The 15,462-nt window shown below is 35.5% G+C and overlaps 1 protein-coding gene across 5 annotated transcripts in view; it reads right to left on the bottom strand.

Annotated features, from left to right (window-relative positions):
* LOC113227791 (hepatic leukemia factor) overlaps nucleotides 1-15,462 on the bottom strand; it is a 136,332-nt gene that overhangs the window by 25,671 nt on the left and 95,199 nt on the right. The window contains exon 1 of one of the 5 annotated variants that reach the window (XM_026460867.1): nucleotides 7,063-7,354. The exons of the other annotated variants lie outside the window; for them this stretch is intronic. Within the exon in view, the coding sequence (XP_026316652.1) occupies nucleotides 7,063-7,207 (145 nt within the window). The 5' untranslated portion in view covers nucleotides 7,208-7,354. Of the gene's footprint in view, nucleotides 1-7,062; nucleotides 7,355-15,462 lie in introns of those variants that run through there. 5 annotated transcript variants of the gene reach the window in all.

The following is a 15,462-nucleotide window of genomic DNA, read 5'->3' as shown; positions in this document are numbered from 1 at the left end:
CTCCATCAGGGGCTCAAAAAAATATCGTTGTGTATATTTTGTTTGAACTCGTTCACACATGTCCGTATATAGGCCGGGGCCGGGACGGGCCCGCGCGCAGTTCGTACAAACTAGCACGCCCCGTTCACGTCCTGGGCACGACCCGGATATGTGTGGATAGTCCTTTACATGTTTCATCTACGTGCTCTTTGTTTGATGTACTTTATGATACTTCTGTAAACATTAATGTCAAATGTTTAAAACGTTTCTAAGTGGATAGTACACGCAATGTCAGGGTTGGTGTTGGTTTTATCGCGAGTCTTATCGGTCCATTGTGCGGCCTACAACAACGCTTGTGTTTACATAGTCGCCTTTACACCTGGTACGCATGGTCATAAATGGAACTTTTTGCAATCTAACATCATGTAACTTCATACCTCGAATTTTATTATTCATTCGTAAATTAGTAGTTTCTTCTTAAGATCCTCATTGTGGCACGTAGTTATCTATTACTTATACAATCTGTGGTACGAACAGTCGAAGCCAAAATAAAATTATATTGAGCGTTTGTTTAAGGCATAAATTAACATATTTTTTAATGTTTAATCTCAACATCTATCTTTATAAATGGCGTCTGTGGTGTTTAAAAAGTCGTTGGCTTATTCTGGACATCAAAACTGTCAGTCTTTATCATTGTCATCTTTCAATGTTCAATACGTAATTTAAATTCACACAAAACCCCGTGAAAGCATTTTGTTTAGGTGGATAAACTGTTTAATTAACGAATTTTCTAAATTTATTTGTATTAAAGATTGTTTTTTGGATTTTTATATAAATTTTATAGATGCTTAGAACAAAGTTTGTGTGAACATTGATTGGTTTGTAATTTTACTAGTTTTTAATGACACGTTATTCATCAAGCGCAAAACCACAGAGCTCAACTTTCGCTTGGTTTTTATATCTGTTTGCAGTTTTCAGTACCGAAATACTGCGTAGAGTACGCTGATCATAATTTACCTGCATAAATTAGTTTCTTGATAAAGAGACGTAAGTAGTGTAGGTAATTGAACCAGCAATTCTGAGCTACTGTAGTAATAGTTATTCCTTGGCTACCAATGCAGTGTTATCAATAACAAGATTCATAGCAAGTAGACATCAAAATTGCATAGGTATTTATCTTGTCAATTGAAGATAGTTAAGAACATACATCCCGGACGGCGTCGCCTCGATTGCTTACGTGACAGTTTTCATTAGTGCACCTATGAAGGAAATGCGTCTTTAATTTTCCTGTCTTTGTTTGTAATGTTCTTAAATGGGGAAATTGAAATTTGTTGTCAGCAAAGTTCCTGACATGATTGTTACATTTTTGTATAGTCTGCTCGAATTTGGTGTTTAGTTATACTTGTTCTGTAGAATACAGAGAGAGAAGATTTTTGATGATACCAAGTGACAGGCGAACAAGGCATGCGCTTGTTATTAAGAGATACGCCTGTACATAGCAGTTTCAATGCCATTCATTAAATCGCAAATATCTCAGGGACACTGCCACTGCGCCTGTCACCCTGAGATATAAGTTACAGGTCTCATGTGCCTGTAATTTCACCAACACCCTCACCTTTCAAAAAAAGGCACATGGGACTTGTCAACTTATGTCTCAGGGTGACGGGCGCAGTGGGAGTGCCCCTCAGATCTTTGCGACGTAAAGCTCTGAGTATCACTGCAACTGTCAGGGACAGGCGTGTCGCTTTCCACCAGCCACACGACTTGTTCATCATGTCACTTAGTATTATAAAAAAAATTACGTTGAATTTAGTCTCTGTTTTCCATATAGGTTAGATATCTGTATATTCGTTTCAAGGAAATTACTATTCCTGAATAAAATTGTACATCAGATAAACGAACAGCTCCCATATCTTTTCTACATAAGTTTTTGTTTATAGTGATCCTCCCTATCAACCTCTTGGTTATACGGGAAGGGCGCAATAACCCGTGCAAGCAAGCCTGCAGTGGGTCCTACTCAGTCAGGTCCTGACCCCAGATCAGCCCGTTTGCAATTTTGCAAATTTGTGGTTGTCTGTGTGTGTGTGTCCTTGGCACCCACGACACAGGGTTTCCCTACTGCGCGGCTATGTTGAGTGTATGCGTTATTATTATTATTTACTTATTTATACCCCTCACGTAGTATGAAACAGTCGCCTTTTAAAAGGAAATGGTCTAAATCGATAATTTAAGTGATATTAGTGGTATGAATACAGATTCACCCTTAGTAGAGCCAATTAGCAATAAAGGCAACTGTTTTTTACATTTCGCATTAAAAAAAAAGTTTTTCAATAGTTTTTTTTTTAATCTAGTAATTTTTCATTTGCAAGTAATACACGTTGTTATTAGGCTTAGGCCGTGTTCTTTTTGTTAAAAAAGATCCTAAATATTAAAATCTTATGTACAGGATCGGTTTATTAGTCTGAATTGTTTGAAATGTATAATTTTATAACCTCCGAAGATATGGAATAATCTTTTGCACATTTTTCACACAGTGCATCATTATAAGTTAGTTCTTGGTCCGTGTCTCGTGTTGACCTTAACTCCTTACCACCTGTAATTTTCGATGGCGTTCGTATTCCGTATTTGGACACAGTCAGTGATTTGGGGGTAATTCTTGATCGGTGTCTTACATGGAAGCCGCATGCTGCTGAGGTTAGCAAGATGAATATTTTTCACTTAGGAGACTTAAGAACCTATTAAAACTAAAATATACTGGCTCAGAGCATCCTATCTCCGATACTGGATTATGCAGATGTATATTGTCCGGATTTGACAGTCTCCCTACTTAATAAATTGGAATAGCTCCAAAATATGTGTGTAAGATTTATCTTCGAACTTCGTAAATTTGACCATGTTTCCCAGTTTCGCGCACTACTTAAATGGCTGCCCACCTACCGGCATAGAAATCTTCACAAACTTTCCCTTCTTTACTCTATTTATTCTATCCCTTTACGCTTCTTCACCTTAAAGAACGTTTTACTTTTCACTTTTCTACGCTCTGCCGTCCTCTTCTGACCTCTGACACATACTAAACGTCTCTCTCATGCTTCCGATTATTACTCCAACTCGTTTACTGTATCTGCTATCCGGCTATGGAATTCTCTCCCTGAATCAATTCGACAATTCCCTTCTGTTGATTCGTTCAAACGACGTGTTAAGGAACATTTCCTTGGTGGTAAGCGAAAGGCCTATCCATAACAGTCATGGTGCCACTCGGAGCTTTAAATCGCAAATTTTAAGGGCACTGCCACTAAGCTCGTAACCCTGAGACTTAAGTTGACAAGTCCCATGTGCCAGTAATTTCACCAGCACCCTTACACTTCCAAACCGAAACGCCGCAATGTTCACATTACTGCTTGGCGGCAGAAATAAGTAAGGTGCTACCACTGGTGCTACTACTTCCCTGGATGAACGCTCAGAAGGAGCTCTACTTATTTTAAATTTTCCAAAGTACATTCTAATTTACGCTATATCTGTTTTACAAATTATTTATTTTTATTTTGAAAATATGAATGTTTATGTAATTAAATTTATTATTTATATATATTATATATAGGAAAATGTGCGCGAAAACCTAGGAACTCGATTTGAAAATGTACGTTTTTAACTTAAAAAAAATTGTGCAGGTTCTCTGCTCAGGATGTGAAGAAAATAGCTTCCTTCGGTGTGTACATCATATTTTATATCTTATATTGGTAGCTTCAGTTTTGGTTGTGCGTGGACACAACTTACTATTATATATCTAGGTATATTTATATATAATATATTGTATTGATATAATAAATAACAAAAGTAATTTTATTAACAATAAAACTTAGAAATTATAAATTGAGTGACATAAATAGCATATGTGTTAGTATTAATTGTGTATTAGTTTTGTTAAAATTGAGATTGGTACGGTATTACTATCGTTTATAGTAAGAAGTCTTAGAAATAAGAAACAAATATAGTCACGAAGAGACGCACGTGTGCGGCACCACAGACGATGACATCAACGTGCGCTTGGTCTTAACCATCTTAACCACGTAATAAAATAAACCCCTTAAAAGATTATAAACCCGTTTTCATAGTTCAAATTTCGAACTATCCTATATTCGCCTCAACCTTACACAGTGAATTTGTTTTTCCAATAAATAAATATAATAAATATTAAAAAAAATATATTTCTGAAATAATCGACGTTCTAAATATTACTACTTTTCTAAAACGACATTTTTTTTATGAAACACATATCGTATGCTCTCTTGTTGCAGTAAAATTGAATTTTAGAGCTGTATTGAGATCACACGAGGCCGTAAAGATAGTTTCATTTTTTTTGGATATCGAAATTATACAACGAAGCATTAAATCGCTTCCATGAAAACGATAACTAGAAACCATAAACATAATTTACCTCCATCGTGAAAAATGCAATTTTATTTCTAAAATTGTATTGATATACTCTGTGTTGACACTGAATGTAATCAAATCACAAATATTTATTGAATAATTTTAGTTTCAATACCGGGTATTAATTTTTTTTAATGAATAAGGTAGGAAGACGCCATTCTGTGTTTTACGTCACTACACTTACACATTAACAGCCCCGAATACTATGAGTACCAACATACTATAACTGATATTGATAGCAGAGGAATTTTAAACCAAGCATTTTGGAAATTTCTTAAGGTGTATATGCACATACACTCGTATGTAGGAGTATAATCATATACGAATATAACCTTTTGGCAAAAGCAATAGAAAGACCCCGATTATAAAAAAATACGGTTAAAAATTGCGGAACTGCAGAATACGTATTCATAGCTTGAGATCAAAGTTTTCAATTATTTCAACAACAATGAAAAACGATCAACGAAGTAACCATGTTACTAAAAACGCCATCTGACTACGGAGCGGTGAACTAAGTGCAACCACGGAATACTGCGTTACTTCGGCGCTCGATTTGTCGCTGTATATTATCCTCTATGGGAATACGAAAATGACAAAAATAGGAGCACTTAGGCGTAAGCAGACCGTAAGGTCTGCTTGATTGAATATTCTGTGAATACAATGTATTGAAATTGTGCAATTGGGTTTCTTCCTCTTGTAAATAAGGTTTTTGTATTTGAAATTGCATCTTGCATACATCCTTCCGTCTGCCTTTCTATGAATAGAATGATTATTTTTGTACCCAGTACATGATAGTACAAAAACTTTAATGCTTATATTTAGCGAGATCTTTCACTTGATTATTATTCATTTTCTTGTACATGCAATAACTTGCGCCTGAATAAATAATATTGCAGTTTTACTACAAGAAGATTAAGCTTCTCAACCAGTTAGTCTGAAAGTGATCTTATCGAAATGAAAATGACAATCGATATAGGTGTTTTAACAAAAACTGTACATTTTAATAGTTGCATCTATATGATCGTGATATTATGGTCACGGTAACCTAATGAACGACGTCAAGCGATAAAATGCTTCACGTGGTCTCGTGTCGACGCTCGCTACACGTGGTCATTCGCGCTGATATCATACACACACAAACACAAGCAACAATAACTTATAATAATATTGCTCATTGAGTATAGAGCACGTATACAATGCTGCTATCTTTGCATCGATTGCCCTCTCTCACAAGAAAACGACGTGCAGATTTCAAAGTGGAAACAATCCTCCGTGTAGAAACTAGATGTACCGAAAAGCGTGTAATTAAATTACTGATAAAAGAGAATGCCCATACGGACATAAGAAATTCCTTTGAAAACATCTTAATTGAGTTTGGATCGGAGAAGTACCTGTACCAAAGCTGATATGAATGTCGATTCAATGGAAAAGGTGAATCAAGTCCAAGTATGAGCAACGTGATTGAACTGAGCGACCTTGACCGTAGCAAGGTGCGCTACTAGCGCAGATACATGCGGTCAATTGCATTTTGAGTTATCCTCGAGTTTTTCTGTTTCAATCTAAATTTAAATTGAGCTGTATTTACATAGATGTGTAACATATTGGTTCAATTTTATCACCATAATAATTTATACGCTTTTTATTTAGGTGAATTGTTATTTGTTTATATTACCTGATTTTAACTAATACACTTTCGACGCACTTGTAAAGTCCAGTTAAATCTTTTTATAATCATTTAATGTTTTAACATAAGTTATAATATTGTTCTCTGCAAACATCAGTTTGGCTTTCCGTTTAAGGGTTGCAAAATAAATCTTTCGGTTAGTTTTTCTGTCGATGTCGCAATAGTGACTTTAACTATATTTAACATATTGTAATAACTTTAACCATAACTTAATATTATAAATAACTTTACGGTTGTTTGAAATTTTTCATCGATATCAAAAGTGCCCAAAAATTTCATTTCAGATCAAAATGTCCTTATCTACAAGTACCTAAACGCCTCCCCGCGGGGTGTATACATTTACACATTAAAAAGTTACTTGCCAAATTTTCAAGAGGTCGCTTCTCGTAAACAGAGATACGCGTAGTCGAAATCATATACTAATACATGGAGACGCTGTATGATAGAACCCTCGCCTACCCAAATAAATGGGTAAACTTTAAAAAAAATCTAATTTTTGCATTGTACTCGTAACGAACTAAAAAATAGCCACATACATTTAACTATCAGCCAGTCCAGTGCAAGTGGCAAGTAGTAGTGGACCAAACAAAATAAATAACAAATTATCGTTTTTGATTGCATTGGCTAATCAGCGTTTTATGTTTAGCTGCGATAGGGCGCAGTCGAGTGTAGTCTAGCTTGTAATTGCGTGCATGTGAGGTGTTCAAATAAAAAGTTATGTTATAGGTATGAATTGGTCCCTGTAACACCTGTTGCTTGATGCTGTAAATATTTTGGTACATAATTTTCGACTTATGTCCAATGTTATTGTTGCCAATATTGATTGTATGAGTGAATAGGTAAACCTGTAGGCTGTCCACATGTTCTTCAAATACGGCGTCTCTTACCTTACTACCCGCGATAACCATATTAAGTTGTAACTTTTGGAGATGTGAAGTGAAGACTGCAATATTGCTATGGTATCGTACCTGTAGGTATACAATGAGACGTCCATCTGTGATGAGCAGGTAGCGGCACCGGGGCCGACGGTGCTAGGAAGCATCTTTCCTGATGCTGTGTACTATTTGGTCCCGGTGACCACGCGGGCTCCGCTTGTGCCGAGTCAGTGCCCATATCGATATATCCGTGCCGATCCAGACGACGCGCGGGCCTGCAAAGCGACCACACGCCGCCACGATCTTTAACGCACTCAATCGTTGCTGCACACCCTTCAATCTAGTTAACACAACAATGGACGCGACCGACTCGGGAGCGATCCGCGGCAGGATTGAGGGAGCCGGCTTAGCGCTCGGCGCGCACACTCCACGCCACGTGCGTCAGCACGTCGGGCCGCAACGTGCACACCGATTGGCACGTGTGCGTCTCCCGCGGATCTGTAACCCGCGCGCCTACACACCCCCGTACCTGTAAGGGTGGGTACATCATAGTAATCCCACCGGCCCACTACCACATCTCCTACTGCGATACTATTGGCCGCTCGTGTCTGGCCTTGAAACTACTAAGTAAGTTTCAGTGGTTATCAGTAGGTATGTTGTGAGATGAAAACATTCTCGGTAGGAATTGCACTTGAATATATTACTGGATTAATATTTCAATTCCAATTATGTATTAATATCTTTCATATATTATATACTAATAATAACTTCAAAACAATTACTATCACATTTCCAAGAATTTTCGAATTCAGATAAAAATGAAATAAAATTCAACGTAGCTTTATGGAATTCGTAAACCTGGCAACTACCTACCGACAATTTCATTCAAATGTTTGACGGACTTGTACCAACCTTAGACATTTTTGAGACTTAAACCCCATACAAATAATTACAAACAAGTCAATTGAAGGGCAAATGAAACAATCAACAAATCGCCAAGCTATGAGTTGCTTAAAACTTGCGCGACTAATAAATGAAAGCTGGAATAGAAAGTTGTAACTACAATCAGCGTAAATAGCGACTAAATTATTTTAGATTGAATTAATGAAACCATTTATCTACATAATCTCACATAATCTACATTTTCTATTTGCAAACATATAGACCAGTACCGTAAAAGTTTCATAAAACACTATATTAAATCAAATTATACACACCGAGGACATTACAATCAATTATCGATCGCGGTCAATAAACAATAAAGAATTGGATTTATTACAAATATATTGACCGTAGTCATTCAACGGATATAAAACATTGCACCAATGCAATACTCGTTGCACTGCTAGCTGTGACTATGCATAAATGTTACATGAGGAAGTTGAAACATGCTATATTATTTCTAAGTAGACAAATACAGAGTGCCATTAAAAACGTTTAGTTAAGACAAGAATATGCGAAAAACCGACGATGCTTATAATAACATCATGACGAACATCCACCGCACGGACCACATAAACCGCATTGCATCGAGGTACAGGCACGCGTGTGAACGACCAGATATTAAGAAGAGGGTTGGTTCGCCTCCAGTTAAATGCGGAACATCGTGCAAATCGTTTAAGGTTTGCAAGGGAGCATCTGGATTGGGCTGTTCAAAACTAGGGTGCAGTGCTTTTCACTGATGAGTATAAGATTAAATTTTCGAATGGCGATCGATGCATTAGAGTGCGGAGAAGATCTGGAGAACAGGTTTTAGATTCCTGCATTCATGAAACAGACCGTTTTGACGGACCCAGTGTTACGGTCTGGGGCGATATAATCCTACGACGCAAAACTGAGCTCGTAATTCTTAACGAGAGTACTGTGTCAGCTCAAACTTATGTTGAGAATGTGGTACAACCCCACATTATTCCATACGCACAGCAAGCACCAGGCAAACCAGGGTACATCTTAATGCAGGATAATGCTTGACCGCATTTGGCGCGACTTGCATTGCACACATTACCTAACCCTGAAATAGAGATGTTACAGTGGCGAGCCAAGAGTCCGGACCTGTATTCGTGGGATTAGCTAAAGAGAATGTAAGAGAATGTAACATTCCCATAAACACACAACAGGATCTCATAAATGCTCTGAAAACATGCTGGGAGAGGATTCTAGAAGAAAACGTGTGGCGTTTAATCGAGAGCATACCTTCTCGAATAAGGTAATGAGGAAAAGAGAAGACCACACACGATATTAAACAAAAAGCTTAGAAACCTTGAAAACATTATTTTTTCAAAATCTTTCATGTTGTATTAAACTTCAAATATTATTCCTAATAGTTATTCCTATAATTTCTCATTTTTCATTTCATTTCGTTTTTCTTTAAATAAATTATTGCAAATTAAATACTATTTTTGTTTAATTTTATCTAAAATTAACAATTTTAATTAATTTCAGTCAATATCTCTGGAAATATTTTAATAATATTTAATAAATCGATAAAATTAATGTGGCCCTTATTTTGTTTTCAGTTGTTTATATTTAGACTGAAAAGACTGTGTATACCAAAGCGCTAACACATTACTACAAAAGCTTCTGACTGTACCTATTGAAAAATAATTACTTAGTTGTAACTATTTCGAAAAACCATACAAACATTTTGTTTGAATCTTTGTCTATGAATATAAGAGAAGTCGAGTTGATCTTGAATTATTGTATCAAGACATTGGTGGAGCTACAAAAACACTACTGCTTAAGCAGCAAGCTTAGTATGAGCCTGAAGACAAAAGTTATCTCTTCTGCGATCTGTCAATTTTGTATCGAAAATCTCGAGAAAATTTTTGTCTTCGGGCTCATGCTAAGCTCACTGGAACGATCCCAGAGGATGCTTCTTAAGGTGAGTCTATTTAAACCTACATAGTTTGAGACAGCAAAACTGAAAACGGGAGTAACCACGGTCAGATAGTTTTATGTCTTGAGTACGGTACTCTGTCAACATACCAGAGTTGACAATTCCATTATTTTAAATAAAAAAAAAAACAAAATAGCAGACATGAAGTTTGTAGACTGCAAGCGGTTAGGACATCCTTTGCCCAAAGATTTTTGTATTTTAAAGTTGGTTCTATAACAAATATATAATAAATGATTGAAAAATTAAAGATTGCAAATACCTCTCAATTTTAATTGAAAAATAAATTATTTGACCACGTAAATACTTTAAATTATACAGACACCGGAAATTTAATTGAACTGAAAATGTACTTCAGGAAATACTCGAGTTCTCACACACAAACTCTCCCACATATATATAAACAACTACACAACGCACTTTCCTAAGCACACTCACACACACACACCCGCATGCAGATTTTGTCCTTTATAAAATAAAACGTGATTTTTCTAACAAATATTTTGTAGCCGAAATTTATGGAGAGAAATAAACTTATTAAAATCATGGTTTCAACACTTTTTTCTATCAATATCATAGTATCCTATTATGTATACGTTTACAAACATGCTGCATAATACAACTCAGAGTTTAATGTCACAACTGTTTTCTCGAAGCGAACAGAATTATTGTGATTGCTTCTAATTGGCGGTATGCATAAAAAAAACTCCTAGAAGTTTAATCTCCAGTAACCCATTTCTGTGTCTGAATTATATTGTTGCTGCTGTAAGTCGAAATACTAAACTTAGAGCAGCTTGCATAACATCTCCTGTAGATATGGATCGGCGGCGATCCTGTAGTCATTTTGTACGGGATTGTGAATATTTGAAGAATTAAAAATTCGTTGCAAAATATTAGAACCCTGGTAGGGTTAATAAGGCTCGTGAAACTTATAAACAGTTCCTGCAGCAAATTGTCTGCGGTATACAACTGAATAGCACAACAGTGCAAACTAAACAACTGTCCACGTGACTTCGACTACTAGGACCGAACTAAATCGAGGTCGAGTCACGTTTCGGCCCTCCTAAGTCAACCCCCGTATCGCCCTTGCACGTGCCAACACTCAGAAATCATAGGACATTGTAATGTAAACGACAACGTGTCACAGGTATTCTCCATACAAACAATATGCCCCCAATGCCTTCCTGCTTATTGTTTTTGTAAGTTGAATTTTTTAAACTTTCCCAATTCTACAAATAACAACACAACAGTCCTTAAAGTTTGAAGGTTTCAAAATGTAACTTTGTAACAAACAATAACTTCGTCTACGTATTTTTAGGTTTTCGGAGCTCTGTACTCAAATTACAACGACCATAGTTTGCGGCTTCTTTTGAGATATTCATCGATTAAAATTTAAAAAAATGTAATTGTTTTACTATTGTATTTTATGGTTACGTCAACAACAGAAAGAATTCACGAAATTGAATCAGTTTTTCTATTACAACACTAACAACCTTTCCAACTAAATAAACATTCTTAAACGACTTTGTCGCGTTCGCTTTATATTTGATTGCTATACGTCCTTACTAAAAAAGCCGAATTAAAACAAAATAATGATAAAAGTTCCTCACAAATAAGTCCAAACAAAGGTAGTAGTCAGTAGTTTAAAACAATTGTAATTAAGTGAAATTTATATCGAAATTGCTAATTGTTGAAATTAATAAAAAACAAATCTTGTGCCATTTTTTATCACCCGCAGAACCAAACTTTAAAAGTTACTTGTTCTCAGTTCCGCTGTTGTCGTAGCATTCGTTACGCTCGTAGACGCTAGGTAACCACAATAAGGCAGTTTATTCCTACCCGAAATAGCCTACATTTCGCAACGTTTTATTTCCTTGATTGTAATCTTTAGAATATTTTTAGAAAAATTATACAAAAGAAGTAAAATTAAAATGTACAGTATTTATATAAAGTGTTAATAAGATTTTATTTGACTATTTGTTATTTTAAAAGAAATTTTGCACCATGACATGTGTTGACACTTTATTATATTCGTACCGTCTCTTACAAAACTAACGGAAGTGACATATTATTTTGGCAAAAAATAATTATTAACGTCGCAACAAAGCACAATGAGGAATGAAATATTGGAATCGAAACTATGTAAATTACTTTTGCCATCAAAATTGTAAATTACTTTCATTCGTAATTTATTACATTCATTCGTGATAAAGTGATACGTCAAAGATGAGCTATCATAAAATTATCATTAGTGTTTACGGACGAAGAAGAACGTAAGAACGTATTTATAATTTAGTTATAGCAGTGTGTCAATAAGTTATTGGATTGCTGATCATGTATAGATTACTTTTACCAAGTTCAACTGCGAATTTAAGGACGCGCTTCGCTGCTGACCCAAGCTTGATTCGTTAAATTTCCGAGTTGTATTGAAGGACATTTTATTGTTGCAATATTATAAAATCACTCGTTGCCACACGGTCTACGCTAGTTCTCATAGCTACTAAGCTACTACTACTAATTAACACATCAGAATAATTTAGTTCTCACTCGTAGTAAGGAGACCTTGTTCAAATATCGGTAAATTATTTTATTTTAATACCTTATGTTTCATTGTGCTTTTCTATTAAGGTAAATATTTAAACTTATTTTTAGCATTGGTGTTTAACTGAGGATTACAGAGCGAAAATAACAACTTACTTTATGCATTAATAAACTAACCTACACCACATATTATTTTGCCTATAATATATCTAATCGTAGAGGATAGTGCAATTACGCGTAACTAGCATTTGATGAATCTCCGTTTCGGTAATTTAGTCGCCAAATCAAAACCGCGCAAATGTCGTGGCAACCAAATTAGCGTGATTTACGGGAATCTATTGTAATCAGGCCGTATATAACATAAATTAATGCTTACTGTGCAAAAATTAAAGTCGTAGCCATTGAAATAACAAAGTAATAACGTGAAGTCCCTCTCCGCGAAATTTGGTGTTGTTCAGATACTTGCTTTTTACCAAAACTACATACGCGGATTTGCACTATCCCCGACGACAATAAGCACACAAGCTGCTTATATTACCTCTGTACAGCCTAAAAATTGTATATTAGCTGTTTAAGCATGGCACTTAAGTTCTTCAGTAGCGTATTTAAAAGTAACTAAACAGGTGCTAGTCATACAATAGCCGTACAATGGTAAATGTAATCCTAAGAGAGACAAAAAGGCTAGTCAGAGCTAAATATGGCTATTGTTATAAATAGCTTTTATAACACCGTGAGGTCTTGTAGAGGGCTTTTGAAGTTAGAAGTGTTTGAATGGAGTTATTGGCTTCCTTTAAAACGCTTAAGGTGGTATTCATATATTTCTAAAGCTTTTATAGCACCTTGAGGTCTTGTAGAGGGCTTTTGAGGTTAGAAGTATTTAAACGGAGTTATTAGCTTCCTTTAAAACGCTTTAGGTGGTATATCGTATATTTCTAAAGCTTTTATAACCCTTGAGGGCTTGTAGAGGGCTTTTGAGGTTAGAAGTGTTTGAATGCAGTTGTTAGCTTCCTTTAAAACGCTTAGGTTGTATATCGCATATTTTTAAAGCTTTTATAACACCTTGAGGTCTTGTAGAGGGTTTTTGAAGTCAGAAGTGTCTGAATGGAGTTATTAGCTGTCTTTAAAACTCTTTAGGTGGTATACTGTATATTTCTAAAGCTCTTATTGCACTTTGAAGTCTTGTAGAGGGCTTTTGAAGTTAGAAGTGTTTGAATGGAGTTATTAGCTTCGTTTAAAACGCTGTAGGTGGTATATAGTATGTTTCTAACGCCTGAAACTGTTAAATAGATTTTACTACAGCTTTTGGAACGCTATATCTACAGCAGAGAAATATATTTCTAAAGTAGTCCTTAGGCCATATATTTGAGTTTTCTACAGTAACTTATTACTTCTAAAAACTTACAATACCACGTCAATACCACAATTGTAACAGCGGTTAAATCGGTAGAACGGTGTTAGTAAACTCTGAAGGCTGTAGTAACAGAGGCGCCATAACAGTTTTTAATAAAATCATTTTTTTAGGTTATTTATATATTTCTTAATATCTTAAGTATGTATAAAAACCGAATCCACTTCGCTCTTTCTTACCCATGACCTTAAAGAAACTTCTTACTAAAATATCTTATTTAAACTAAATTCTTATGTAATATGTAAACAAAATAAATGTACTTTTTACACAAGAAACTGCACATGTAGAAGGCGCGTAAAGTTTTAGCTTGAATATATATATTTACAATGAACTGGTACTCGCACTTTTATTTGGCTTGTATCAAACGGAAAACTTATTTTATTAAACTGTTGTCATTTTTTATTTGCAATCGTATCCTCCATCACTTTCCAGTCAGCAAGGTCACGGTCTTTATGAGCAATAAAATGTGTTTTGTTTATTTCTCCACAATATCGCTGCTGTATATCTAGTATAGCGCCGTAAACTCTAATTTAGAAATACAGTCGCGTCTAAATACGATGCGAGCGCTATAGTCGCGCTACAAGAACTTATTTTAGATACTTAGGCGCACATTACCGCTCGCATAGCCCCTTTGTATTGCTTAGGCGCACATTGACCGCTCTCATAGTACGTTTGTAGTACTTAGGCGCACATTAACCGCTTGCATAGCATCTTTGTATTACTTAGAATCGAGCGCGCGAGAACACGCTTCCTCTTTCTCTCGCCTTTGTATATTTGTACTAACACACATTTACGGCCATTGTAGGACCCAAAGCCTATAAATCTGTGCCCATTTTGGGGGTATAGCGATGCTATAGCCGCTTATACATCTACTGTAGAACTTGTTAATGCAGCATAAGCCGTTATTAACAACTTCTAACCGGCTATTGTAGGGCTTGTTATTAGAGCTTGTGAGCTAGTTGGGTATTTTAAAAAAATGGGAATAATTGCGAAACCTATTATACATTACGAATTCTTTTTTATTTGCTGTTAATTTTTTTATTGACTGTTGCAGGGACAGGATTCAACGCCCATTTGCTATAAAGATGTATTTATATAAAACATACTTCACCGCATATAACGATTAAGATAGCTATTTTGATATAGATAATATAATAATATCGTCTCTGGAAAGCGATGATGCTGTAACACTCAAAAACTCAACTTTTCACTGAAACCAAAACAAAAGTAATCATAACTCTGAAACGGTTCGAGATTTTTGTGCCAAATTTAGGACTTCTTAACAATAAACTCGGATTTGAAATAGGCCTACTCCTAATGACGATTATGTGTATTACGACAATTTTATTGTCAGATTTTAACCCAAAGACTACTGTAACTTTGAAGTTAATTTGTATGAAGGTGCGACTAATGCCGTCAATTTACTGTATTCTAAGAGTGATGTAAATGAATTAGAGCTCCTTAACACATTTTTGGTCTTTAAATGTTAACTTTTTGAAGATGTACGAAATTCAATACTGCTTAAGAGTATTTTTTAAACCAAAGCAGGTAACATTAAAATGGTGTTAGTGAGAATCACAAGGAATTTACATGGCTTTAAGTCGAAGTCAAAGTCAAAGATGATTTATTCCATAGGTAAAATAAATTTACA

Source organism: Hyposmocoma kahamanoa, unplaced genomic scaffold (assembly GCF_003589595.1).
Source record: "Hyposmocoma kahamanoa isolate Upper Pololo Valley unplaced genomic scaffold, ASM358959v1 100021, whole genome shotgun sequence".
In the NCBI taxonomy this organism is placed as follows: domain Eukaryota; kingdom Metazoa; phylum Arthropoda; class Insecta; order Lepidoptera; family Cosmopterigidae; genus Hyposmocoma; species Hyposmocoma kahamanoa.
This window is presented reverse-complemented; position numbering and strand designations above follow the sequence as displayed.